The sequence below is a fragment of the Ichthyophthirius multifiliis genome, assembly GCF_000220395.1.
Source record: "Ichthyophthirius multifiliis unplaced genomic scaffold scaff_1120509250739, whole genome shotgun sequence".
Classification (NCBI taxonomy): Eukaryota; Ciliophora; class Oligohymenophorea; order Hymenostomatida; genus Ichthyophthirius; species Ichthyophthirius multifiliis.
The window spans coordinates 11953-38792 of NW_004086486.1; the positions used below are offsets into that span (position 1 = coordinate 11953).

General features: G+C 16.7%; 5 protein-coding genes across 5 annotated transcripts, besides 43 other annotated features; 2 read left to right on the forward strand and 3 right to left on the reverse strand. All coding sequences in view use genetic code 6, as the record gives it.

Moving 5' to 3' along the window:
* Nucleotides 1-169: 169 nt before the first annotated feature.
* IMG5_093030 (hypothetical protein) lies at nucleotides 170-1834 on the forward strand (the record flags this gene model as incomplete). Its single annotated transcript, XM_004035617.1, has 5 exons — nucleotides 170-378; nucleotides 461-915; nucleotides 1091-1168; nucleotides 1540-1603; nucleotides 1813-1834. 5 exons carry the CDS (start codon nucleotides 170-172, stop codon nucleotides 1832-1834), a joined length of 828 nt encoding a protein of 275 aa, XP_004035665.1.
* Nucleotides 390-441: a microsatellite.
* Nucleotides 894-924: a microsatellite.
* A 747-nt stretch (nucleotides 1835-2581) lies between the features above and the next one.
* Nucleotides 2582-2621: a microsatellite.
* Nucleotides 2622-3165: 544 nt separating this feature from the next.
* On the reverse strand, nucleotides 3166-8949 carry IMG5_093040 (hypothetical protein; the record flags this gene model as incomplete). Its single annotated transcript, XM_004035618.1, has 11 exons — nucleotides 3166-4459; nucleotides 4655-5145; nucleotides 5195-5298; nucleotides 5395-5938; nucleotides 6012-6078; nucleotides 7293-7483; nucleotides 7583-7623; nucleotides 7732-8153; nucleotides 8197-8463; nucleotides 8552-8770; nucleotides 8840-8949. The coding sequence occupies 11 exons, from the start codon at nucleotides 8947-8949 to the stop codon at nucleotides 3166-3168; spliced, it is 3750 nt and encodes a 1249-aa protein (XP_004035666.1).
* Nucleotides 3464-3497: a microsatellite.
* Nucleotides 4461-4560: a microsatellite.
* Nucleotides 4513-4612: a microsatellite.
* Nucleotides 5325-5393: a microsatellite.
* Nucleotides 5326-5396: a microsatellite.
* Nucleotides 5942-6003: a microsatellite.
* Nucleotides 5963-6010: a microsatellite.
* Nucleotides 7625-7695: a microsatellite.
* Nucleotides 8480-8544: a microsatellite.
* A 2-nt stretch (nucleotides 8950-8951) lies between the features above and the next one.
* Nucleotides 8952-8987: a microsatellite.
* Nucleotides 8954-8987: a microsatellite.
* A 550-nt stretch (nucleotides 8988-9537) lies between these two features.
* Nucleotides 9538-9583: a microsatellite.
* A 33-nt stretch (nucleotides 9584-9616) lies between these two features.
* Nucleotides 9617-9679: a microsatellite.
* Nucleotides 9628-9680: a microsatellite.
* Nucleotides 9681-10246: 566 nt separating this feature from the next.
* On the reverse strand, nucleotides 10247-11264 carry IMG5_093050 (protein kinase domain protein; the record flags this gene model as incomplete). Its single annotated transcript, XM_004035619.1, has 2 exons — nucleotides 10247-10335; nucleotides 10919-11264. 2 exons carry the CDS (start codon nucleotides 11262-11264, stop codon nucleotides 10247-10249), a joined length of 435 nt encoding a protein of 144 aa, XP_004035667.1.
* Nucleotides 10799-10862: a microsatellite.
* A 354-nt stretch (nucleotides 11265-11618) lies between the features above and the next one.
* Nucleotides 11619-11687: a microsatellite.
* Nucleotides 11629-11669: a microsatellite.
* Nucleotides 11688-11930: 243 nt separating the features above from the next.
* Nucleotides 11931-12009: a microsatellite.
* Nucleotides 11967-12022: a microsatellite.
* Nucleotides 12019-12066: a microsatellite.
* Nucleotides 12020-12071: a microsatellite.
* A 467-nt stretch (nucleotides 12072-12538) lies between these two features.
* Nucleotides 12539-12585: a microsatellite.
* Nucleotides 12586-12811: 226 nt separating this feature from the next.
* IMG5_093060 (hypothetical protein) lies at nucleotides 12812-17730 on the forward strand (the record flags this gene model as incomplete). The annotated part of the gene is made up of 7 exons (XM_004035620.1): nucleotides 12812-12897; nucleotides 13019-13178; nucleotides 13246-13768; nucleotides 13827-13999; nucleotides 14049-14253; nucleotides 14309-16851; nucleotides 16993-17730. The coding sequence occupies 7 exons, from the start codon at nucleotides 12812-12814 to the stop codon at nucleotides 17728-17730; spliced, it is 4428 nt and encodes a 1475-aa protein (XP_004035668.1).
* Nucleotides 12967-13017: a microsatellite.
* Nucleotides 14259-14307: a microsatellite.
* Nucleotides 16860-16914: a microsatellite.
* Nucleotides 17731-17752: 22 nt separating the features above from the next.
* Nucleotides 17753-17896: a microsatellite.
* Nucleotides 17776-17927: a microsatellite.
* Nucleotides 17793-17923: a microsatellite.
* Nucleotides 17928-18954: 1027 nt separating the features above from the next.
* On the reverse strand, nucleotides 18955-24874 carry IMG5_093070 (WD repeat and fyve domain protein; the record flags this gene model as incomplete). The annotated part of the gene is made up of 11 exons (XM_004035621.1): nucleotides 18955-19001; nucleotides 19047-19132; nucleotides 19436-19487; nucleotides 19538-19558; nucleotides 21259-21313; nucleotides 22087-22125; nucleotides 23847-23940; nucleotides 23993-24117; nucleotides 24161-24256; nucleotides 24491-24631; nucleotides 24683-24874. Coding segments are annotated over 11 exons (948 nt in total), but the record flags the coding sequence as incomplete, so codon positions are not given.
* Nucleotides 19763-19852: a microsatellite.
* Nucleotides 19773-19849: a microsatellite.
* Nucleotides 19773-19851: a microsatellite.
* Nucleotides 19773-19852: a microsatellite.
* Nucleotides 20251-20385: a microsatellite.
* Nucleotides 20273-20388: a microsatellite.
* Nucleotides 21454-21491: a microsatellite.
* Nucleotides 21456-21491: a microsatellite.
* Nucleotides 21456-21492: a microsatellite.
* Nucleotides 21723-21964: a microsatellite.
* Nucleotides 22038-22072: a microsatellite.
* Nucleotides 24315-24466: a microsatellite.
* Nucleotides 24875-26840: the final 1966 nt, after the last annotated feature.

Here is a 26840-nt window from a genome sequence, read left to right on the forward strand (position 1 = left end):
TACTATTTATGCTGCTTTTGAAATATATTTTTTTAAATAATTATTAGCAACAAGATTTATTAAAATAGCCAAAATTTAAAAAATTTTACGAATAATTAGAGCTTTTAGAACATTTAAATTAATGAATTTTTTATTAAAAGGAGTAGAATTAGTTACAAAAGTATAAGAAATGTTTTAAAAAATTATAATATGCGTACCAATTGTCATTAAATTATCAGTTATAATAGTTATTATATTTTATATTTATTCTGCTATAGGAGTTGAATTATTTACTACTTTAAAACCTATTGAATATAATAAAACAGGTTTATATGGATTTTCTATGTGTTCAACAAAATATGTTTAAAAAAATAAAATTAAAGATTCTACATAATGCAAGTAAAAAATAAATATATAATATAATATATATATATATATATATATATTTATATATACATATATTTATTTTTTTTATATTTAGTTATGCTGATTTTAATAGTTTTTTAGGATCAATGCTTGTTTTACTTTAGGTTTGTACTGCTGCTGGTTGGAGTAATATCGTATTCGATTATGGTTATAAATTCGATAGTTTATTAAATAGTATTTTATTTTTCAATTCTTTTCATTTCATAGCTGTTTTTATGCTGTCTCTTATCGGAGGTATTATTTGGGAAGTTTTTACTGTAGTTGAAAAAATAATGGAAGATATTCAAGCTGTTGAGGAGTAGTAAGAACTTTTAAATTCTATTGAATAATAATAATAATTATTATAAAGTATAAATTTCGAGACTAATTAAAATAAGTATATCGATATTGTTTATACTATAGCATTTTTGGAGAAAAAGAACTATAATTATTTGAGAAGATTTTCGATTTAAAAAAAAGGAGAAGATGATGATAGTGAGGAGAGTGATGAAAGTGAAGAAAGTAAAGAAAGTAAAGAAATAATTAAAGAAGAAAAATAAAAATGCAATTAAAAAAATATAAAATAAGACAATTTAAATAAATATAAATAATCTTTAGCACATATCCCTGAATAAAATATTGAAAATAAAAATAATAATAGAGTTAAAAGTTAAATGTGTATAAATAATTTTAATAATTTTTAAAGGTAAAGAACAACTACAATTTAAATACCATTTAGGAATAGAACGAGAATTTAAACTTCAATAATAATAAACAATGTTAAGTAAATTAAAAAAAATACAAATTAATAAAGGTCGAGTTAATAAAAAATTAAATATATACTCAAAGCTATTAAAAAAAATGAACTTACTGATGATTTAAAACTTAGTAATAGATAAAAAGCTTAATATATTTTAAATAAAGATAAAATATTTCTATCTTATGAAAATAATTACTTTTAATAAGCAACTAAGGAAACTAAATAAGAAATTTAAATAAATTAGACTAATAAAAGTAAATAAACAATAGTTAATTATATAACTAATGATACTAATAATAATTAAGATATAAAAAATTAATAGAATAATAATATATTTAATACTTAGTTATAAATTGATACTAAAAATTGTATAACTATTTAATTAATTAATTTAGATAAAATGACTTAAAATAAAAATAATTAAAACAATTAAAATTAATGTGAAACACCTAAAGATCTGTAATTAAATATGAATCATAATAATGTAAACTCAGAATTGAATTTTTTTAATAAAAAGAATAAAAATCTACCATTTAAAAGTTCTACTTAAATTACAAAAAATAAAATTATTATTAGAAGTAATAATAAATTTAATTATTATATTTAAAAATGGAAAAATAAATTATATAGCGAAAATCTTAATTAAAATGATAATTAAAAAAATTTAGATTTATAAAGAAAAAAAAGTGAAAGTGAAAATAATATTATATGTATAGAAAATATTGAAAGTGATTAAATTTAAAGTAATGATGAAGAAGAAAGTATTATTATTAAAGGTACTAGTGTTTATGAAATTAATAATTAAAATGAAAATACATTAAATTAATAATAAATAGAAGAATAAAAATAACAATAATAATAATAATTATAATTATAATAAGTAAAAATTTATATATATATATATATAAATTTATAAGTAAATTTAATTAAATAATTAAGCAACTAGATGAGCAGTAATAAAATAAAATATAATTATAGAAAATGTAAATGAAGGATTTTTATAAATAAAACTTAAAATTATTATAAGAAACAGATTAAGAATAATAACCATCCATTAATAATTAATTTAAATAATTAAAACTAATATTAGATATTCCTTAAAATAAATATCTAATAGACTAATATGATAAAGTCAGATAAGATCTCAAATAAGTCCAATAATAAAACGAAAAAGTTAATTTAGATAATACAAATTAAATACTAAATCTATCTATTTTATAATCAGCTGATTTATAAAAAATAAAAAATATGGAATATAGATATTTTAAAAATATGTACGGATAATAATATGATTAAATGAGTGATGTTAATTTAAAACTATTATGGAATAAATAAGCTAAAATATTATTTCATTTTAATAATATATGCAAGTAAAACAAATTTATGTTTAATATAATTAAATATAAAAATGTATATATAAATATTAATATTAAAACTTATAAATATATATATATATATATATATATATATTTATATAATTATTCTTTACAATATTTTAGATATGATTATATTCCTTTATTTCAATTTTTTTAATTATATTTAACTTTAGAAATGCAAATATCTTCTTTAATGATCAATAGATATAGTTCTTTTAAATTCATATATAAAGACGAAGAATAAAACTGTTGGTTTACTGTAAATTTTTTAAATGATGAATATATATTATAGAAAATAGAAGACGGTCCATGGGAATTTTTCGATGATTTATTTTAGTAAAATATAGACGAAATAGTTAAACATTAAAATATTTATTCTTTTAGGCGTGAGAATGATGATTTTATAGAAAAAAATATGAAATTATTGTTTAAAAATTGTTAGGGATTTTCTAATAATTATTTTTTTAATTAACTTTTACCAGGTAAAAATCCATGTGAAATTATCTATATACCATTTTTGAATGATTATCCGGAAAAAACTAAAGATTAATAAATTCAAATCATGAAAAATTAAGAATTGCCAGAATATATTAATGAAGATAATTTATAAGAAATAATTTAATTAAAAAAAGGAATGGCAGTTATTCATATTTTTAATAATGAAAATAACTTCGAATAGTTTAACTCATCATAATTCAATGCCTTTGATATTAATTAAGCGGTCCTTGAAGATAAAATATTTAAATAATAACAAGATAATGCCACTTTGGACTATGTAAATACTTTAGAATTTATAAAAGACATTAAAAAATAAATCAAGATTAATAAAGATTCTTTATTTAAAAAATAAGTTAATTCTATATTCATTAGAAATGCTTTGAAAAATACCAATAATAATAATAATAATAAGAATGAAAAATCAAAAAAAAATATATATTAATGAATATATATATATATATATATATATATTTATATATTTAATATAAATAATAAAATTGAGTATCTTTTTTTAAATAATATAATTTTTTTAATGATAAATATATTTATATATTGTATATTTATAAATATAAAAAATAAAACAGAAAATAGAAAAATTAATACAATGATTTTTTTTTTTCTGCTTTTTTCAAGCACTTAATAATAATTTTTATATGATTTAAGTTTTTGGTTATTTTACTATTCTTCCCATTCTTTCTTTATATACGTCTAAGAAAAATTAATAATCAATAACTCCGTTTTTTCTGCAAATTTAATTAATTTGCAATAACAAAAATCATCGATAACAATACCTATACTTCTTAATAATTCCCCAATTATACTTTTTACCATATCATATGTAATAGCTTACTATTTCTTCTCTATTTAAGTAAATATATTTGTTAAATATTTTCTATTTCGACCTATAATAGTCATTATATCATCGTATTCTTTAGAAGTTTCCAATTATTTTAAAGGTGTTTTACAATCCATTTTTTTGTTCATATTGAGAGGGCTTTTTATTTTTAATAAGTCCAATCTTTAGTTTAATAAGTCATAAACCATTAAAGATTTTTGATATGAATTCATCTTTATTTACTTTTCTTATTATTCTTTTACTTCTTTTGAGTTTATTTACAATAGATTATTGTATAAACTGGAATCAGGAGGCTTAAATTATGAAAAAGTCTATAACCATTCATTTATATCGATTAGATTATCCTTTCTAACATCAATAATATCAAATAAATCTCTCAAAATTTCGAAAGGGGGTAATGGATAATTACCATATTAAGTTAATTTTTGCATAAAAGTATAAAATTCCTCAAATTTCATATAGCCAGTATTACTTATATTAAAATGACGAAAAGCATCTTTTGGAGATAGCATATAATAATGTATATCATCATTAATTAATTTTAATCTTTACTTACACCTTTCTAATATTCTTTATTAACATTCGCTATATATATACAGATAAATAATAATAAATGATGAAATATAATATAATAAATAAATATTTAATATATATATATATATTAATATTATTAAATGTATATATATTTTAATATATTAATGAATATGTATATTTATACATATTTTTTTATATATATATAATATTAATTTATTTTTCTTATTTAATTTTTATATTTTTTACTTTTTATTAAATTTTTTTAAAAATTCTTTCCAATTTACTATACCTTCGCCTGATTCATCACAAAAATTTAATAAAACATCGATTTCCTTTGATGTTAGTCCTATAGATAAATTTCTAAAAGCAGATTTAAATTCTAAGTTGGAAATATTTCCAGAATTATCTTTGTCAAATTCTTTAAATATTTCATCTATATTTTTATTACTAGTTCTTAATATTTATTATACTTTGGCAACTATTTCTTCAGTAATAGGATCAAAAGATGCGTATTTTAATTTTTTTTAAATTCCTCCTAATTAAAAAGTCTTAGGGTGTTCTTATTATTATAAAGCACTTCTTTTATCACCAAAAATATATAAGAAATTTTAAAAATCTATAGTCTTATTATTATTATCAGCTAATTTAAACCATAAAGTATTAATATCATTATTATTAAATCTATCAAGAAACAAATTTTTAATTCCATTTTCAAATTAAGAAAATGTTATGAATTTCTAATAATTTTAAAGATTAAATATTATATATAAGAATTTTTATAAATACTTATTTATTTGAAAAAAAATTAAAGGCCTCCTACATTGTACTAAAAGAACTATTTACAGTTTCCTAAACTTCTTTAATCATTTAAATTTAGAAATTAAATACACCTATAAAAATAAAAGCATTAATAGAAATATATATATATATTTATAAATATATATTTATATATTATATATATATATTATATAATTATATATATATACTAAAATTCTATATCCAATCTTTTTTTGTTAAATATCCCTTCTTATGGGGATCTAGATCTGAAAATACTTACTAAATAAGTTAATTATTAAGATTAAATCCTTATAAAGCTCTACTTTTTTCCACCCATTATTCAAATTATGAATAAATAATTCTATTCTTATAATTAGAAATTTATTCAAAGCTTTATTCCAAATTTTAATACTATCTTGAAAGCACTAACCCAATTTATTATTTAGCGTTTATTTTCCAGTCTAAAGAATCCCTTCCTTCTATAAATTTACCTCCTGTAACCACAAAATTCTACTTTTCCTCACTTAATAATCTATTTAAATCTGCCATTTTTATAGCTCCTCGTTTAAATTCATCCATTAATTTAAAAATACGGTTAATTCTTTATGGTTCTATTTCTTTATCAGATAATTTTAATACTTATAATAGAAAATTTTCTATGTCTTTCTTATTAATATATCCATCAAAATCTTAGTCAAATACCCTAAATGCATCTTATATACTTAAACCTTCATTTTTATACCATTATTTAATCTAATATATATAAATGTATGATAAATATTATATATATATATAAATATATGTATATATATTTATATTTATTTACTTTATTTAAAACATCATTAGTCCATTACCAATCATCTTCTCTTTACATTGTTTTGCAATTAGAAACTCTTTATTCTTATTTTTATTAAAGATCATAAGTAGTCATATTCATTGTATCAATAAAAGTCTTATAATCAATCATTCCTATTTTCTATTTATCCATAAAAGCAAATAAACCATCTTTTTTTTCTTTATTTAATTTAATTATTTAGCCTATATTTTTCTAGAAATCATTAATGGTTATAAAATCATCATTATTATCATCAAGAAGTTTAAAGAAATTAAAAAAACTCATTTTTTTTAAGTACAAAATCTACCTTATTTCCCTTAAAATTTCTTCAATTTAATTTCCACTTAAAGTTTTTTGTGGATATAATTTACTTTCAAAAAAAGTATTTTTTTTCCTTTTTTTTATGTAAAATTATTATCCTATAAATACTCTAATCTTGTCAAAAAAGTCTCCAAGTCTTCTAAAGATATCACTCCGTCATTATCTATATCTATGATTTCCACAAAAGACTAGATACTACTTTCTTAGTATTCTTAAAAGGCATTTTTTTATAAATAAATAACAAAATCTGCTACTTTTACCTCACTTTTTTTCACCCTATTTAGAATTTCTTAAGGGTTTTATTTAAGTTTATTTTAATCTAAAAAAAAGACCATTTTTTAAACGAAATCTTCTATATTTTTAAAATTTTTCTAGTTTTCAAAATCATTATTATTTTCAAGATTTTCCAAAAAACTCATAAATTATACATAGTCAATTTCGTCTTTTTTCATTCCATAAAAAAACTACAAATTTCTCCCTAATCTCAAAATTTCATTTTTAGTAATTCCCATTTCCTCCTTTCTAAAAACTCCTTAAAATTACTCAAAATCAACCTTACCTGTATTTTAACTGTCTAAATTTGAAAATTTCTCTCTAAATTCTTATTAAAAATTATTTATTCGTCCCAAAATACCTTACATCCAATTTTTGTTTAAAAAATCTTTCCCTTCTTATTACTATTAATTATTGGAATTATCTTCTCCTATTTATTCCACTATATCATCAAAATCGATAAATTCAGCCCCTTTCATCATCCCTTCGGAAATTTCGAATATTTTATTTTCAGAAATTCCCAAATCTAATCTTCTTAAAGCTTATTTTAACATTACATTGTTAATACTTTTTTGATTTTTACTAAGACCCAATTACTAGAGTAATTAATTATTATTAAAACCTTTTTTTTTTATATATTTTTTCAAAAAATCTAACTAAAAATTCCTTTAATTCTACATAACATTCATCCAATCATCCAAATCGACAAACCCATCTTTATTTTTATCCAAAATTCGATGCAATTCAGTTATTTGTAATGGATTTAAATCTAAATTTAATTTTCTAATGCCTTTAAATATATCATCATTTGTTAGTTTTATTCCTATATAATGTTTTCCTTTACAATTTTTACATAATTCAACAAAGGCCTAGATATTTTTATTAAATTTAATTTTTTTTTTAAAAAAAAATACTTCTTCAGATGAATATAAGTTTTCATTTATCCATATATTTAATAATTTTATTACATGATTATTGTCTTTATATGGATTAAAAAAGTAAATAGAATCTATATATATATATAAATATATAAATTTATAAATATATATATATATATATATATATATATAAATATTTATATTTTTTTTTAATAAAATAAAAATTATTAGAAAAATACTTTGTTTATTATGTGTTGTTTTTAAATTATCTTTATAAACTTATGTTTTATTCATATTAGATATTTAGTTTGATGATTTATACCTTAAAGTATCAAAAATAGATCTTTTATTTCTATTTTTTAATTAATCATAGTCTATGTTCATACTTTTTTTTAAATAATTCTTCGTAGATTCATCTATTTCTAAAATATCATCTGGTTTTTCATTTAGATTATCTTACATTTTCTTAAATTTACAAAATTTTTTAAATTTTCTTTTGTTAAACTCATTTCTCCTCTTTCTTCCTAATACTTAAATCTTAATATTAATTAGAAATATTTTTAGCATCCTAACTTAAAAATTCATTAAATTAAACAGCCGCAATTCCATTTCTAATTCTAAAAACGCCTACATTAGGTATTTCCATATCTACATTATTTTCCTTTATATATATGTATTAATATTATTATATATATAATATTTACATTTTTAGCTTAATCTTATAATTATTTAATAACTCTTTCTATACATGTTTTTGCTTGATCTTTTTCCATTTAAGAATATATACCAATTTCTGTAAAGTTAATTTTATTTAAAGGCATTCTGCCATTTGCTCCTTAAGCTCCATAAGGTCTTAGTATAAAATTTATATATATACCTTATTTTATGCCACCTCCTTTTAGGAAATCTTAAGATACTAAAAATACTGGGCTCCTTAATTATTTATCTCTTTCCCATGGATTACTACATCCCTTTATTTAATTTAAAATATAATATAAATATATATATATATATATATATATATATATATATATATATTATTATGTATATATTTATTACTTCTAATTTAAAATCTGGAGCTGTAAATGTAAATTATCCGAAATTTTTTATTGTTATAGATCTTCCCATTCTTAATTATCTACTTAAATACAAACCTAATTAATTATTTTGTATATATATAAAAAAATAATGTTTTTTTTTTTTTTTAAATAAATACCAAAAGCATTCCATGAAACTCTTATGTCTTCACAATTAAAAATACCTTTTAGTCTGTATATTCTATATATATTTTTTAATTTTGATATTTTAATATTTTTGATTTATAATTCTTATTTAAATAAATATTACTTTGATGTTGATTTTTATGAAACGTCTTCAATTAACCTTTATGATTTTTAAGAAACTAATGTAAAATTAGTTATTTAACTTGCTGAAAAATCTCTTTGAGTTTTATTCATATTTTTTTGTTTTGTTTTTTGTTTTGTTTTTTTTTTGTATTAAATTTATATTAATTAAAATTTTATATTTTTTTTTATTCAATTTTTTAATAAAAATAGAAATAAATTTCACAGTTTTTTTTATTTAAGGTGTAAATAATATAAACAAATAATTAATTTTTAATTTTTTTTTAAAAAAAAAACTTTATAAATTTATGAAAACTATATAAATTATTTAAAATAAAATTAATAATATTTTATTTTTATTAAATTAAAAAAATAAAATAAAAAATAATTATTTATATTATCTATAAAAATAAAAATTAAACAAAAATGTTCACTTATCATATTATTATAAATATAATAAAATAATCAGATTATTAGTTATAATAAAAAATAATTAAAAGAAAAATATCTAATATAAAATATAATGAAATATATTCAGATTGTAAATATTATTATTAATTAAAAAATATCTTAAATCTTTAAAATAATTAATAAAAAAAAAGAAAAAAAAATAACTAAATAAATTATAAAACAATAAAATTAAAAAAATTATTTTTAATAAAAAATAAATTATTATTTTAATAAAAAGTATTTTTAAAAAACATATATTTAAAAATTAAATAAATTATATATTAAAATAATAATTAAAAAATGAATATACATAATAATATAAAAATAAAAAAATAATATAATTATATATATATATAAATATTTTTAAATATATATATATATATATATATATATATTATTATTATAATTTATTTATTCCTTTACATTTATTATTAATAATTAATATATCATATAGTTAAAGAATTATTATTATATTTTTAATAAAAATTTTACTTATAAGATTAAAAAATACGCCTTAATTTATGCTAGCTATTTTCGTATTAAATGCCAATTTTTTATTAATAAAATTATCAATAATATACTATGTATTTTTTAAAAAATAATTAATTGTCAAAACAGATTATTATTATTTTTATTTTATTTTTTTACTAAAATTTTAATTTTATTTAATCTTTTTACTTTTTTCCATTTTAAGAATTTTAATATATTTTAATTTAGTCTATTATAGTTGATTTAAACAATTTTTTTTTTATTAAACAAAATTCTTATCACTGTTACATATAATTCATAAAGTGATTTTGATATAAATTTTTATTTATTAGAAGTTTTTAATAAATAATGAAAATTAAACACAATAATATAATAAAGTAAATATATATATTGGTGTAAAAAAAAAATATTATGATATGCAAATATATATATATATGTATACATTTATATATAGTTATAAGTATAATATTTTTCAACAACTTTCTTCTTCTTTTTATTCATAAAAATTATTATCTTTAAACCATCCATGATTAATTATTTCATTTATAGAAATTCTACGATCTTAATCAAAACAAATAATTTTATTTATTAAATCTTTTAATAAATTAAAATTTAATTCTTTTAAACTATAATTTCTTTAATATTAACTTAACATTTTTTTAACTTAAAAGTTACTATTCCAAAAATATTCGCAATTGTCATTAAAAAAAATTTATAAAAATCATCATTTTAACGAGCACAATCACCTTTAAAAGGAGGAATATAAAAAATACACTCAAATAAGCATATACCAAAGGCAAATACATCAATTTTACTCATATCAATATTAATATTAAAATATTTTTTTTTCTTATATTTCATTATAACACTTGAAACTTCAGGAGGCATAAAATAAAGAGGCCTTTTAACCCATTTTTCTATTAAAAAACCATCTTAAATATAAGAAGATAGCCCAAAATCTGTTAATTTATAATCATTTTTATCTTTAAAAATAATAAAATAAATTTTAGAAATTTTTAAAAAAATATATATATATCTATATAATATAAATATATATATAAATATATATATATATATATATATATATAATTTATTTTCATATAAATATTTATAAATTTTTATTAATATTTATTAATAATAATACCAAAAATTAGTATATTTTCTAATTTTATATCGTTGTGAGAAATTCCTCTATTATGTAAATAATCTAATGCTTTTGCAATATTTAAGAAAATATTTTTTATTTATTTTGGATTAATAGGCATTTTTTGTGTTTATTTTAAAAAGTTTAACAAATCACATTTAGCTAATTCCATTGTAAAACCACGGTTTTCTTTTTCGCAAAATTTAGAATCTAGATAAAGATCATCATAATAATCGAATACTTTTATAATATTAGGATGATTTAATTATTTTATTATATTATATTCGGTTTTAATTTCCTGTTCTTTTGCTTATTTATGGGATTAGTTTTGTATTTTTAGAGCCATTTAGTTATTATCTTCATAAACTAATTTAATTATTGTTGAAGAATAAGTTTAATCTATTAAAAATAAAGACATTTTTTTTATTTTTTAATTATTTTTTAAAAAAAATTTAATAGCTAATATTTTTTTATTTTTAAATAGTAAAATATAAAAATTATAAATTTGATTTATAAAAAATAATATATTTATAATTTTAAATTAAAATTATATAAGTATTTATGTGTTAATTTATATTTTTTTTGCTATAAAAATATATTTAATTAATTTAAATATAAAAAACAAATAATTATAAATATATATTAAAATATTTAAATAAAAAATTTATTATATTTAATAATATTTAAATAAAAAAAATAATTTTAATGTAATTTTTATAAATAATATATATCATTTTTTAAATGTATATATTTATATATATAAATATCAATATAAAACATTATATTTTATATTATAAATTATAAATGAATTTATCTTTTCATTTAAAATTTTTTAGATATTAAAAATAAAATAAAATGATAATATTGAATTATATAAATATTAATTAAAATATATATATATGATTAATTGATAAATAAAAAAACGAAATAATCATTAATAGTAAAAAAAAAAGAAAATATTTTAAATAATATAAATAATGTTATTTATAAATATAAAGATATAGATTTAAAAATATATAAAGATATAAATAAAAAAATATTTAAATACATATATAAATATATACATATATATATATATATATATATATATATATATATAAATATTTTTTCTATTTTTTATATTTTTTTTTATTTTTTATTAATTTTTCATTATGATTATTTTTTAAAATAAATTTATATAATAAAATACAATAATATATCTTTTCATTATTCTTATTTTTTTCTTAATTATTAAAATTATTTAAAAAAAAATTAATTTTTATATTTTTCTAAATATTATTTATATTATTTATTTAATATTTAAAGTTTAATTATAGTTTTTTCTTAATTTCTTAATATATATATTATATTCAAATATTTTTTTTAATATAAATTAATTTATATTATTTATTTTAAATTTACAAATTTTTATAATTTATATAAAAATATTTTTTTTTAATAAATTCTTTAAACTAATACTAAATAAATATTATTTAATACATACATATAATATAAATAAATAATATTAAATATACAAAAATATAATTTATAATTTTTATTTATATAATAATTTTAATTTTATTAACTTAATTCATTTTTTAATATTCAATATAATTATACATTATTAATTAAAATATTATAAATTATTTTAAATTAATTTTTTAATTTTTTTACATTTATTTATTTAAAGTAAGTAATTATTTTATAAAATAAAACTAATTTAAATTAGGATAAATAAAAAAATCATGATTATTTATATCTATATATACAAAAATTTATTTTGATATTTTTTTTTATAACTGTTTATTTTTTTATATAAAATTAATATAAACAATAATCAATTATTTTTCAAAAACACAAAAATCAAAAACATTTATAAAAATCTAACAATCAAAGTATAAAATATAAAAAAAAATGAGAAGCATAAAATCTGCCAATTCATTAGTTTCATAAAAAAGTCAAAAACTACTAAATAATTTAGTATAAAAAGGATAAACAAAGTATAATAAAATATAATATTAATATATATATTTTACATATTCAAATATATAAAAATAAATACATACATTTATATATATAAATTATACATTTATATATATTTATATACATATATATATATAGCTATCCTTTATAATAAGGAATATAACTCGATGAGGATGTCTTATAAAAAACATGGTAATCATTCGGTCTGTATATATCGCGTTAAATGAGGATGGGTCGAGGTATATAAATTCCACATTTTGGTATATTTACATTTAGTGCACCTGATTGTAATTTAAATGTAAATATAAAAAATATTAATATTTAAAAATATATATAAATATGTATTTTTATTTTAATATATAAAGGGTGTTACAAATCCAACAGAAAGAGATAAACAATATCGAATTCCTATATTTTTAGTATCGAAATAATTTGTAAAAGGATAATATGTTAAAACTGGAATTTTCATTGATGGACATTTACGTCCTTTTAATGTTTAAACAAATGGATTAATATAAACAGCTTAAATTAATTGGACTGAAATTTCTATGTATGCTGATTAAAATAAAGAAACTGTTAAAATTGCATTTGAAAGAATAATACGTTCTTTAGCAGATTTAACAAGAAAATAGTTAAATGTAGATATGGAAATACCTGCGATTGGCGTTTTCTAAGTCCGAAATAATATAGCTGCAGTTGCCTTTTATGAAAGTCATGTTAGTACTACAAAAAAAATGCCGAATAGACCATTAAGTGAACGAAAAAAAGTTGGGGAAAGCAAACTTACGTCATAAAATTTATAAATTTTAGATAAAAAAACTACACTTGAACCTGAAGCTTATAATTATTTGAAAGAAAGTATTGGATTAAATATTGATGATTTAAAAAGTAATAAATATATGAATGCAATCAAAGATATATATATATATATATATATTATTTATAGACAAGTAAAGAAGGTAATCAAATACAATAAATAATACTTCAAAAAGACCTTTTAGTTCTATAAATTCTAGATAATCCGCAATCGTATTGAATTAACCAGAATTAAGTAATTTACAATACTCTTTAAAAAGGCTAAAATTTTGGATAAGACAAAATTGCTTTAATGCTTAAGACGTAAAAAAATAATATATGCATATATATATATGTCAATTAATGTATAAAGGCGTTTCTTGAAATATGCAATAATGCTATAGGAAGAAGTAAATACAATAAAGTTCGTATAAACTTCGATTAATTTTTAGAAACATCAAATAAAATCGACTTATAATTAAATGAAGAATAAGCCAAAGAATTATTTAATTTAATAGATTAAAATAAAGACGGTTATATAACATATTAAGATTGGAAATAAATAATAAAAGATGATAGTTAAATATATAAATATATATATACATATATTTATATATATATTTATATATATAGATTATCATCTTAATTACATATAAGATGTTATATATAAAAGATAATTACATACAGATGATGTATTAAAAACAATGGGTCTAGATAGAGAAAATCCTCCTATATCATTAATTCAATTAAAAAATTCTCTAAAAAAACTAGACTTAACATTAACTGATTAAGGTGCTTTTAAAGTTGCTAAAGGAATCTTATAAGAAAAAGACTAAATATCTATGTAAGATCTTGCCAGAATACTCGATTGTAAAGAAGAAGACGACAAAACCTTCGACCCGAGCTGGTTCAAGGACATTTTATTTAAATTAAAATAAAAGATGATTCACATGGACAACCCAAACGAGCTAAAAAATTCCTTCGAGAACTATGATGAGCACAACGAAGGAATACTAGACACTGCAAACTTCAAAACATGCCTTATGAGGAGCTAACTAAGACTTTCTGTCAAAGAAATAAACAGAATAGTGAGATATTTACCCAAAGTAAACTAGAACAACGTCGACTACTATCATTTCCTAAAGCTCGTAAAAAGGGTTGACATCTCCGCTTCTGCCCCTGACTTTGTTTCTGATACAAACGAGTTCGCCTAAAAGCTAGGAAAGTATATTTAAGATAAAAAATTTACAATCCCCTCTTTTCTGAAGACCATAAAAAGATCTTTCGAAGACTCACATGATGTCAGTTTAGTTTAAGCATCGTAGTTTCTCCACTAAAATATATTCAAAGGAAATTCCAAAGCATAAATTGAATTTTATGTAAATGAACTAGACCTAGACTGCGACGGTTTCATAAAGGAAAACGACATAGAGCTTTTTTTAAAAAGATACTATTATTTCGAACAGATTGAATTCGCCTAATCTTCCTAAACTCGCCAATACTTACAAAAAACACTTGATTTTTACGGCGAAAACACAACTATGAATACCAAAACATTATTTCCGTTAGAAAATTTAAACGAGAAAAAAGTCGATGACGTAATAAGGGATTTACGGTTTAAATTATAATTAAAAAATATGAATTATTATGAACTTTTTAATCTATTAGATTCCGATATGGACGGTTTTATTACCATAAACGAGTTTTCGAAAAACATAGATTAAATAATAAAGCTTTCCTAAGCTATAAAAGACGGTTTTTTTTCCTATATGGATAAACTGTCTATTGGAATGGTTGATTTGAACTCTTTTTTGAAAATAATGCAAAAATCCCTCATCACAAAAGACCAGTAAATAAAAGAAGACTCATTTGACTGGGAAACGAAAATGCTCTAAGAAATAAGAAACTGGTTTTAAAAATCAGGTTTAACAATAGAGGACTCTTTCCGTGTTTTAGATAGGAAATTTGAAGGCAAAATTACAATTGAGGATTTGGAAGTCTTCCTGAAAGAATGCATGAAGATAAAAAATGAAGACTTAACTCAAGGAATCCTAAATAGGCTTTTTAAACTAATGGACTAGTTTAAAAACGGCAGAATAACTCTAATGGATTGGAAAAGGTTCCTTTTGGAAGATTTTAAACACGGCATGAATTAGAGTGTTATGGGTCATAAAAAAATTGACAACTTTTCAAGTTTCGATTGGAAGTTAAATGCTAAATAATAACTAGGTTTAGTTCTTACTAGAAGGTTTAGAAACTTAGTTTAGAGTTTTGATAGTATTAGTGGATATAAAAAGCATATGATATATTCCTAGTTGATGAAATGGATCCAAGAAACAGATGCTTTAAGAGGATTTGATCTTTCAGATAGACTTTCTTAGGAACTTTTTGCCGATTTAGATCCTCATAAGAAGGGTTTTTTGACTTTTAGTGATTGGTAGAGTACTTTTGGAGGATATAATTGGAATTTTTAGATGTAAGAAGAATTAAGGGAATATATTAAGACTAATTTTGAGAGTAGTGAGAAGGCTTATGAGTTTTTTTTGTAAGGCAAAAAATAGCTTTTCTATTCCAATTTCGTATAAGCAGTAAATTATATAATGCCTAAAAGATTCGTAGAATCTGATTTAAAAGATATGTGGAATATCCTTTTAAAACAAGAAGAAATTTAATAAAATGTTTCTTTTGAAACTTTTCATAAAGTCTTTACTTTATAAAGGAAATAATTATTTGAAAAATCATCAAAATACAATAGAAGACCATAAACAGTAGGTTTTTTAATGAATAAAACTCAAAAAAATTGTGAAAACGAAATAGAAGAAGACGTGATTTTCGAAGAAAGACTACTCGAAAAAATACGCAGATTATTAAGACCAACGATAAAAAATATATAGGAAACTCTTTAAAAATTAGATATTAATAATACTGGAATTTGTACAAATTTAGAATTTAGAAATATTATAAAAAGTCTTGAACTAGGTTTAAATATGACCGAAATAGATCTTTTATTAAATTTATGTTAAATAGACGGGACAGTTAATATATAGAAAGTAATAGAATTAATAAAACCTTAATAAATGGATAAAAAAATCGTATAAAGATCAACAACAAGATTAAGAAATATTACAAATTAAGTCTATTCATATTTCCTTTCGCCAAAAGATGCTTTTAGAATAGTAAAAATTATATATATATATATATATATATATATATATATATATATATATATATATATATATTTTTTTATTTATATTTATTTAAAATTATATTATATTTTTATATCAATATATTTTTTTTTTTTATTTTAAATTAAATAGTTTGATTAAGATCATTTAGGTTATTTAAATTTTGATTAATTTTAAAATTTTATAAGCAAAGTATCATAATATTCCTAGACTGAAATGCCTCCATTTTCTATTATTAAAGATATGTTTGAATATATTGATAAGAAAAGGGATGGTGTCCTCGATTTGACTGAATGGATGGACGTTTTTAGTAAATTTGAATATGTATCTTAAGCTTCAATATATAATTTTCCTTTATAGTAAGCGAATATTTATAATACTAATATGCGTCCGAATACTTAATAGAATATTATGAAATAAAAGTCAAAAAGATTGGAAGTTAAAGACTCTTAATATAATAAAAGTTTAATTTTAGTCAGGAATAAACATGAAGATTTCTTTGATCAGGTATAAAGATAGCCTTTACCACAACCGATTTAAAATAATAAAGAAAATATAATTCTTGGAGATTGGGAAAAGTCTAAATAATTCGATAAAATACTCATCTCAATAGGTAAAAATAGAAAATTTTTAATGGATATGTTCAGTTCTTTGTACTAAAGAAACATTCCTGTAACTTATGATATTGCGAAATAAATTATTGGGTAAATGTTGTAAAGTAGTGGATAGAAGGTGAAAGAGGAAGGATGGCCGATTTTACTTAAATTTGCAGAAAAAAATGGAATTATTGATTATAGATTTTTACTAGAAGTATATAAAGATAGAATTTAAAAAATTGATGGACACCCAATAAAATTATAAAAAAATTGATATTTATTTTATTATATATACAATATTATGTATATATAAAAATCTTATATATAAGTATACACATATATATATATAAATATATTGATATATACATATATTTATATAAATATATATATTAATATATAATAAAATATATTATTTATATATATAACTTTATATATATAATTTTAATTATATATTTATATATATATATGTATGTATGTATAAATTTTACTTTTTCTTTTTATTTAAAAATAAAATATACTGTTCCAATTTATAAAATACTATTTAATTTAATATAAAAACATTAACATAAAATACTTTTTATTTTATTTTATTTTTATATTTAAATTTATATATTATTTAAATTACATATCTTTTTATAATTATGATGTTTTCTTCATATAATAGTATATTTTTAATCTTCTTCTTGTTAAAAACGTTAGCAAAACAAATATTTTATTATCTCAAACAATTTAGTATATAAATATTTTATAATTCCATTTTATCCAATAAAAAGTAAAAGCAAAATAATCTATATTAAAAACTAAATTATTAATTTTATCAATATTTTACTTAAAAAGTTTAAAAAATGAATATAAAAAATTGATTTTTATGGATTATACAAAAATATAAAGTAATAAAAATGCTTAGCAAATATATAATTGTAAATAACTCTTAATTTTTTTCTTTAATTCTTTTTATAAATTATTAATACCCTCTTAAGATAATTATACTTAAAAATATTATAAAACTACCAATACTAAAACAAAAAGAAAATTGTTAAGGGAAAAATAATTAATGGAATGCTAAAAATATTAAGCAACATCCTATAAAAAAAAATACTATAAAAACTAAGCAATTTTTTACTTTAATATCATTTACATTTTATCCTTAATTTATTTATATATATTAATAAATTATATATAATATATTTTTGTTTAGATTATATTTTAACAATATTTATTATTTTACTATAATTTTTATAATCTTTAAATATTTTAAACATTCTATTTTTATTATTATTCTTTATATTTTGTTTTAAGCTTTTATATTAATTTAAATTTATGGTATCTATATCTTATTATATTAAATCTATTTATTCTTCAAATAAAATATATTAATCCATTTTTTTTTAAAAATAAAAATATAAAAATTAATATTATATTTTTTAAAATCAAATTATATATATTTTTTTTTTTATTATTTTTTTTTGTTTTATAATTAAATATAAATAATATAATTTCAATTGTATAAGCTTTCATAATACTTTCTAAGTTAATTCATAAATCCTAAATATTATATAATTTTTATATATTTATTAATTAAAAAAAAACCTATATTTGGCTAAACTATTTCTCTTTTTGTTCTTATATAATCTAAAGCTTCTAAAACAGTCATTTTTTCATATTTAATTAAATAACTATTTTAATTAATATTTAATATAAAAATATAAATATTTTAAATAACGCTATAACAATTGTCGGAGATCTAGATTTTCCTTAAAAACTATAAAAAAATAAAAAGTTAATCTAAAATAATTTATATAAAAAACCAATGAACTAATATGTTTTTTCCTTAAATTAAAGCATCTCGTATAAATTCATTTGTTTCTTCAAAATATTAAGATATGTTTTAATCTACTTTATCATTTATAGCTATATGCTTATATATGCATATATCTTCAAATGGTTTTTTCATTTGATCTACAAGATTTAAAATATACTTTATATTCAAATTTACTATTGTTTCTCTGATTAAAGCACATCCAACACTACCTAAATATAAGTTTTATAATATTAAAGCAGGTTGATTGTCAGTTATTTACATTTTGCAAGCCACTAAAGACCTAAGTTAAAATTTTAATTTTTATTTTGTATTTTAATCTTTTTTCTTTTAATTTTCAAAAAAAATCAAAAAGTTAATAATATTTTATTTTTTTAAAAAAACTTCTTCAATATATTCTTAATTATTATCATTACTCGCCATTTAATATTAACCTTTTAAAGTTTATTAGAAAATTATTTGTTATTTGAAATTAATATAATAAAGAATATAATTAGTATATAATTTATATATATATATATATATAATATATATATATATATATATATATAATTTATATTTATTTATATATATATAAATTTTTATAAAACACTAAATTTTTTTAAAAATATATAATAAAAATTGTAATATGTATTTATTATAATTGAATAATATAAAAATTTCATTTTTTTTTATCCAAACAATGTTCACTTATCATGGTGCTTATGTTTTTATTTTATTATATAAATTCTTCATCAAAAACTTTAATTTAATCATTTTATTTAAAAAATTAACTTTAATTAATATTATTCAAATTATTATTTAGTATAGGTAAAAATCCAGAAGATTCATGATTAAAATTAATTTACAAACTTTAGTTATCACCACTCAAAGAAAAATTGCTTTTTAATTTTTAACTTTAGAATAAATCTTAAAAATCATTTTTTTTATGTAAAGATTAATTAAATAAACCATTTTTAAAAATATCAGAATATAATTATTATTAAATTTATTAAAGTTATTATTATTGTTATTATTAATAAGATTACTATTATTAATGTTATTATTTTTATTATTAATATTATTATTATTATTATTATTATTATTAATATTATTATTATAATTATTAATTATCATATTGTTACATATATAAAAATTATTTTATATTTTCTAATTTTTATTAATATATATTTTCATAATCTTAATTTTTTGTATTTATTTATAAATTTTTTTTTAAATTTTTATTATTATTTTCTTTGCTTTATTCCTTTTTTATTTCTTTAGATGATTTTTCTTTGACAAATTTTCTCAGTATTCCTATTTTTTCATTTTTATATTTTTCGAAATCAAAATCATATAACTTTGCTTTTTTTATTTATAAAAAATAATCGTCTAATGTTTTTCTAGAAATGCCAACTACACTCGCAGCTGCATCTAAATTATATTTAATTTTAATTCCTTTTTTATTAATCTATCCATCATCATGTAAATTTCTCCATTAATCAACTTTTTCTACAGCTTCTCTTATTAATCTTTCTTTAGTTCTACTACTTTAATTTTGTTTTTATTTTTTATTGTTAATTTGGCATAATACTTATATGTTGGGTATATTTATTAGTTTTATTTTATTTTTTTCCTTATATATTAAATTTTTGACTTAATTTTTATTTTCAACTTAATTTTCACAATATTAAATTGTATCATCTTTATTATTTTCAACTGAATTTATTATACTCATTTACTACTACTATTAATAATTATATTCCTGTGTATATTTTATTTTAATTATCTAATTTTTTATATAGTCTTTTAAAGAAAGTAACTTTTTTTCTTAAAAAGGGTACTTTCCTTAATAATAATATATGTTATCTTTTTTTTCAATATATACATGGCTATTTTATATTTTAAAGTTTTTTTCACGTATTTTATTTAAAAATTCATTTAAATCAAAATTATCTTCTTTTAGTTTTTAGATTTTTAAATTTTCAAATGCATATTTTATACCGTTTACTTCGTTGTCCAAAATCAATTAGATGTTCATAATATAATTTTCGTTTTACTGAATATTTGTATAACATTTATTTTTTATATTTTGACTAAATTCATTATTTTTAAAATTTTATTAATAGTTTATCATTTATTTTAAAATAGTCTATATATATATTATCTTAGTTACAATATTATTTAATTTATATAATATATTTTTATTATTTTTTTTTTTTTTATTTTTTTATTTTAGATATAATTTTATATTTACTACAACTATAAAAGAAAGATAATAAACAATCGAAAATATAAAATTAATATTAAATATAAGGTACTAAATTTAATTTTAAAATTCAATTATTAAAAAAATAATTACATTATTATAATAATAAAATAATTTTTGGATTAAGATATTATAATTATTTATTTTTAAAAAGAATAGAAAATAATTTATTTATATAAAATAATTAAATATATTATAAATATATGATATATGATTTATGATATATGATATATGATATATGATATATGATATATGATATATGATATATGATATATGATATATGATATATGATATATGATATATGATATATGATATATGATATATGATATATGATATATGATATATGATATATGATATATGATATATGATATATTATATATGATATATGATATATTATATATGATATATGATATATAAATAGATATAGATATATGTATATATATTTTTATTTTTTATTTACCTGTAATTAAAAATAATTAATTATATTATTTTATAATTTAAAATTACATATAATATTTTATCTAATTTAAAATTTTATCAAAATTAAAAGCTAAATTTTTAACCATCTTAATGAAGGAAATATAGTTTTCTTTAATTTTAAACTAAATATTTAAATAATAAAAAAATATAAAAAATATATATAATACATGTTTTGATAAAAAACTATTGAATAGACTATTTAGAAATTTATATTTTACTAAACATAATTTTTTCATTTTTCAACTATTTAGATTTGCATTCGAAAATATCAAAATAATATAAAAAACCCATAATTTGTACTTAAATACTTATAAAAATATATTTTAAAAAAAGTTAAATATAATAAATATTATTACTATATAACTTGTAAGATTAGATAAAAAGCAAATATCTGTTATTTTTTCATTTTTAAATAATATTTAATTTAAATCTTATTCTAAATATTTATTTCCATTTAATCTTTTTAGTATAAAATATGTATATTAGCAATTTTTCTTTATTAAAAATATTAATTACGTAAATAAATATAGTTTTTTGATTGAAGTAATAATTAAAATAAATCCTTATTAATGAATATCTAAAAACTAAGGAATTTCTTAATCTTATAAATCTCCAAGTGTAAATGAACTTAAAAATGTAAAACTATTTAATTAATTTATAATTCCAATTCCTTTTTTTTTTTTTATTATTATTAAAAAAAATCTATTTTTTTTACCATCACAATCTACAGAAACATATATAGAAAGAATTTTATCAGCCTTAATTAATTAAATTTCATTATGATGACCATAAATCATTTTTATTTATTGAATTTCTAAATCATATTCTGGATTTAAATAGTTCTTTTTTAATTTTCCTTCATAAATTGATATTCTAAAATCTTTAGATCCACAAATTATATATTTATCACATATTTCAATACAAGTAACTTTTTTTATTTAATAAATATAAATAATATTTTAAATATTTATTTTTTTTTAAAAAAAAAAAAAACCTGTTTTTTTATGTAATGTATTGTAGGATTTTTCATATTTTTCATCTTTTATTTTTTTTATCAGAATTGATTTATCCCCATGACAAATAGATAATATAAACGATTCATAAATTTTAATTAAATTTTTGGAATTAATATATGAAGACTTAAAAATTTATACATAATATATATGCATATAAAATATTTTTTTTGATACTTTAGGAATAACATTAAAATATTATTTTCTATCTAAATCATTTTATTTAATATTATTTTCATATTTATGAATAAACAAATTATATTTATTATTTTCTTATTGAATTAAAAAGAAATCTATTTTAATATTAATTATATAATAAAAAAATATATAAAAATTAATTTTAACATTTTTAATCATAAACAATGAAATCTATTCTTTATAAAATAAAAAAATTCTAAATTTTTTAAATATCAATATTATATTCATTAATCTAAGGCATATCGAAATTTTATAAATCTCTTCCTTAACATTCATTATCGAAAAGTCTATAAGGGATTTATCCAAAATATAATACTTTTGATTTTTCAGCAATTTTTTATTATTCATTTAAATCTTTTAAATTAAAATTTTCAGAATAAGATGAAGGATGAAATAAATTCTGATTTTTTGTTGTTTTTTTTTTTTTTAATAAATAAAAAGAAAAAAACAAAACAAAATAACTAACCTCATATTATAAAGCGTTATTTCCAAAAGATTTAAATCCGAATATTAAATCTACCCATAAATGTAAATTTTATGAAACATATTAAGATTCTAAAGCTTATCTCATTCTAAAAACAAATTCCTTATGATATATATATATTTATATTAATAAATAAAAAAAATATTACTTCAGGACTATTTGTAGACTTTTAAATCCATTAAGGCAATATAACTTTATCAACATCAGTATTATCTTATTTTTTTCCTAAATACAATTGATTACTTAAAAATAACAAAAAATTAAAGAAGAGAAAAAATAATATATTTATTTTACACATTATATAAAAAATCAGGTAGATAATAAAATTCAGGAAGTAATTCTTTAACATCAGCAGTATTATTTAATCCTGATTTCCATTATTCTTTAACAGAGTGAAATAATCTATCCGCATAATCAAACTAAAATAAAAGAAAATAAATATATATTATATAAAAAATTAACTTTATTTTCTTATTATTAAAAATGAAGGCCAGCGAAAGGTTCCATTCTCATTAAAAATGTAAGAACTATCGTTGCATTTGAATAATGTGTGCCGTACTTTTGAATAAAAATAGTAAAAATGTATAAATGTAAATTAAAATTAATATTAAAATAAATATATATATATAAAAATAAAATATATATATATATATATATATATATATACATATATTTAATTATATATTAATATATATAAATATTGATCATATAATTATTATATATATGTAATTTTATTTAATAATTATATATAAATATATATATATATATTTTTAATACTTATATAATTATTACCATAAAATATGTATTTTTATCATCTGGATCAGATCCTTTAAATCTTTACATATAATTTTTTTCAAATCTTTCTCTATTTAATGCACCAATAGGTGTTCCTAATTATCTATAATTTCTATTATCATCTAAATTTAATACAGACTTAATTTATTATTTTAAATAAAATATTGTTTATTTTTTTATATATATTACAGATTCATAATCTTATAATACCCAAGGAAATATAGGATATTAGCTTAAATCATTAGTAGATCTACCACTATAACTATTTAATTGCATTAAAAATTCAAAATTAGTAATTTTTCCTTTTCTCCAATCATCTAAAACTGTACTTTTTAAAAATTCTTTTTTTCTATTAACTATTATATTTATATCATTTTTAACCTTTGAAAATAATATATTATAAATTTAATATTATTCTTTTTTACTATTCTTAAATTTTCAAATATGTCATTTCTATTTTTTTTCTCATAAGCATTAAAAAAATAAACTTTATTATAATTTGTGAATATTTCAAAAGCTATTTCCTAAAATAAATATCTTCTGGACATTATTAACTTTATTTTATTAATATTTATTATCTTTTTTTTGTTTTCTTAAATAAATTATTATCTTAAACTTCCAAATTCGTGTTATGTTGTTGGTTCTTTACTACTTTGAAATTTTATAATAGTTGTTTATTGATTTGTTTGTTCTTTTATAATTACGAATAAATATTAAGATATATACATTTTTTATTTTTATAATTATTATACATATCATTAATATTCCACAAATAACTCCTGTTTATGTTATATACTCAACTTCGTATTATATACATCTTATTTTAGAATCTTGAATAAAGTTTAATTTTTTAATTTCCTATTTTTGTTTTTTATAAAATAATATAAATTTATCCATATATATTTTATATACACTTAATTATTTTTAAATATCTATTTTTTATTTTTATTCTTATAATTTTTCAATAGAATCATTCTTGTTTTATTTTTATATAATAAAATTTATGATTTAAATATATTTTACTTTTTTAATTATATCTAATTATAATTCTGGATGATCTTTTAGATTTTTTTTATATTTCGGATTAGTAAAAAATAATTTATCATGCCATTTTTTATCTCTTTTTAAAAAAAACTTTCTTCTTAAATTATCCTCAATCTAGAAATAAGAATATAAAAAACATAAAATAAAAAAATATATTACTTTATTAATTTTCCAATTCTTTTATTCTTTTTAATTTTAATTAAACCATATTCCTCTTTCAATAATTAATTATTTCCCTTTAAAAATTATAATAAAAATATATAAAATAATTTAATATATAATTATATTTAATTGTATAAATAATATATTTTTTATTAATATTTATTCATATATATACAAAAATATATTTATTTATAATATATAATATACATTTTTATTTTTTTATAAATATATTTAATTTAAGTGTAAATACTTTTTTATTTCCATATTTTTATAGCTTTATTATAAAGTTAATACTCTTATTATTCTTAGATTTCAAAAGTTGACTAACATTTAAATTTATATTTATTTATATAATGATTATAGTTTAATTAGTCTTAATTTTGTTAAGAATCAAAAAACAAGTTTATTTTTTATTATTTAGCTTCCATATACATATTTTATTGATACAAATATTAAAATAAACCTATATTTTGTACAAACTTTATATATTAACCTACATAGCAATTAATACATTAGAGAACAAACTATTAAAAGAAATTTTTATTTTCATTTAAAAAAATTATTATTTCTTCCGTTTATTTCAAACTAGTTAATTCCAAAAGCTTTTAGCTTAATAAATCAATATTATATTATTCATTTATTTTTATTTCTCTTTTAAATTTTAAATTTTCCAAAAAATATTCCAAATTGGTATAAATATTTTAATTTTTTTCATAAAAAAAGTCATTTACTTCATAATAATTTATTATATTTTACCATTAAATGACTATTTATTTATTTAAAATTTAAGAAATTTCATTAACTATATTTGTTTGGATTTCTAAATTAATTTCATTGTTATAAAATTCTTAAATTAAAAAATAAAAAAAATAATCTAAACTAAATTCTTATAATAAATCTATCTATTCGTTATTCTCATATTATATTAAAGGTTAATATTATATATTATTATTTACTACAGTTTATTCTTAATTTAATTGAGATTTTTAAAATGTAATTTCTAAAAGAACGATTAAACAACTTATTTTAATAAAAAAAAAAAAACATTTATAATTAAATGCATATAAATAAAATACCTTTTTTTTACATCATTATTTGTAGAAAACTTAAATAGTTACATTAAAATAGATATTATACTTCT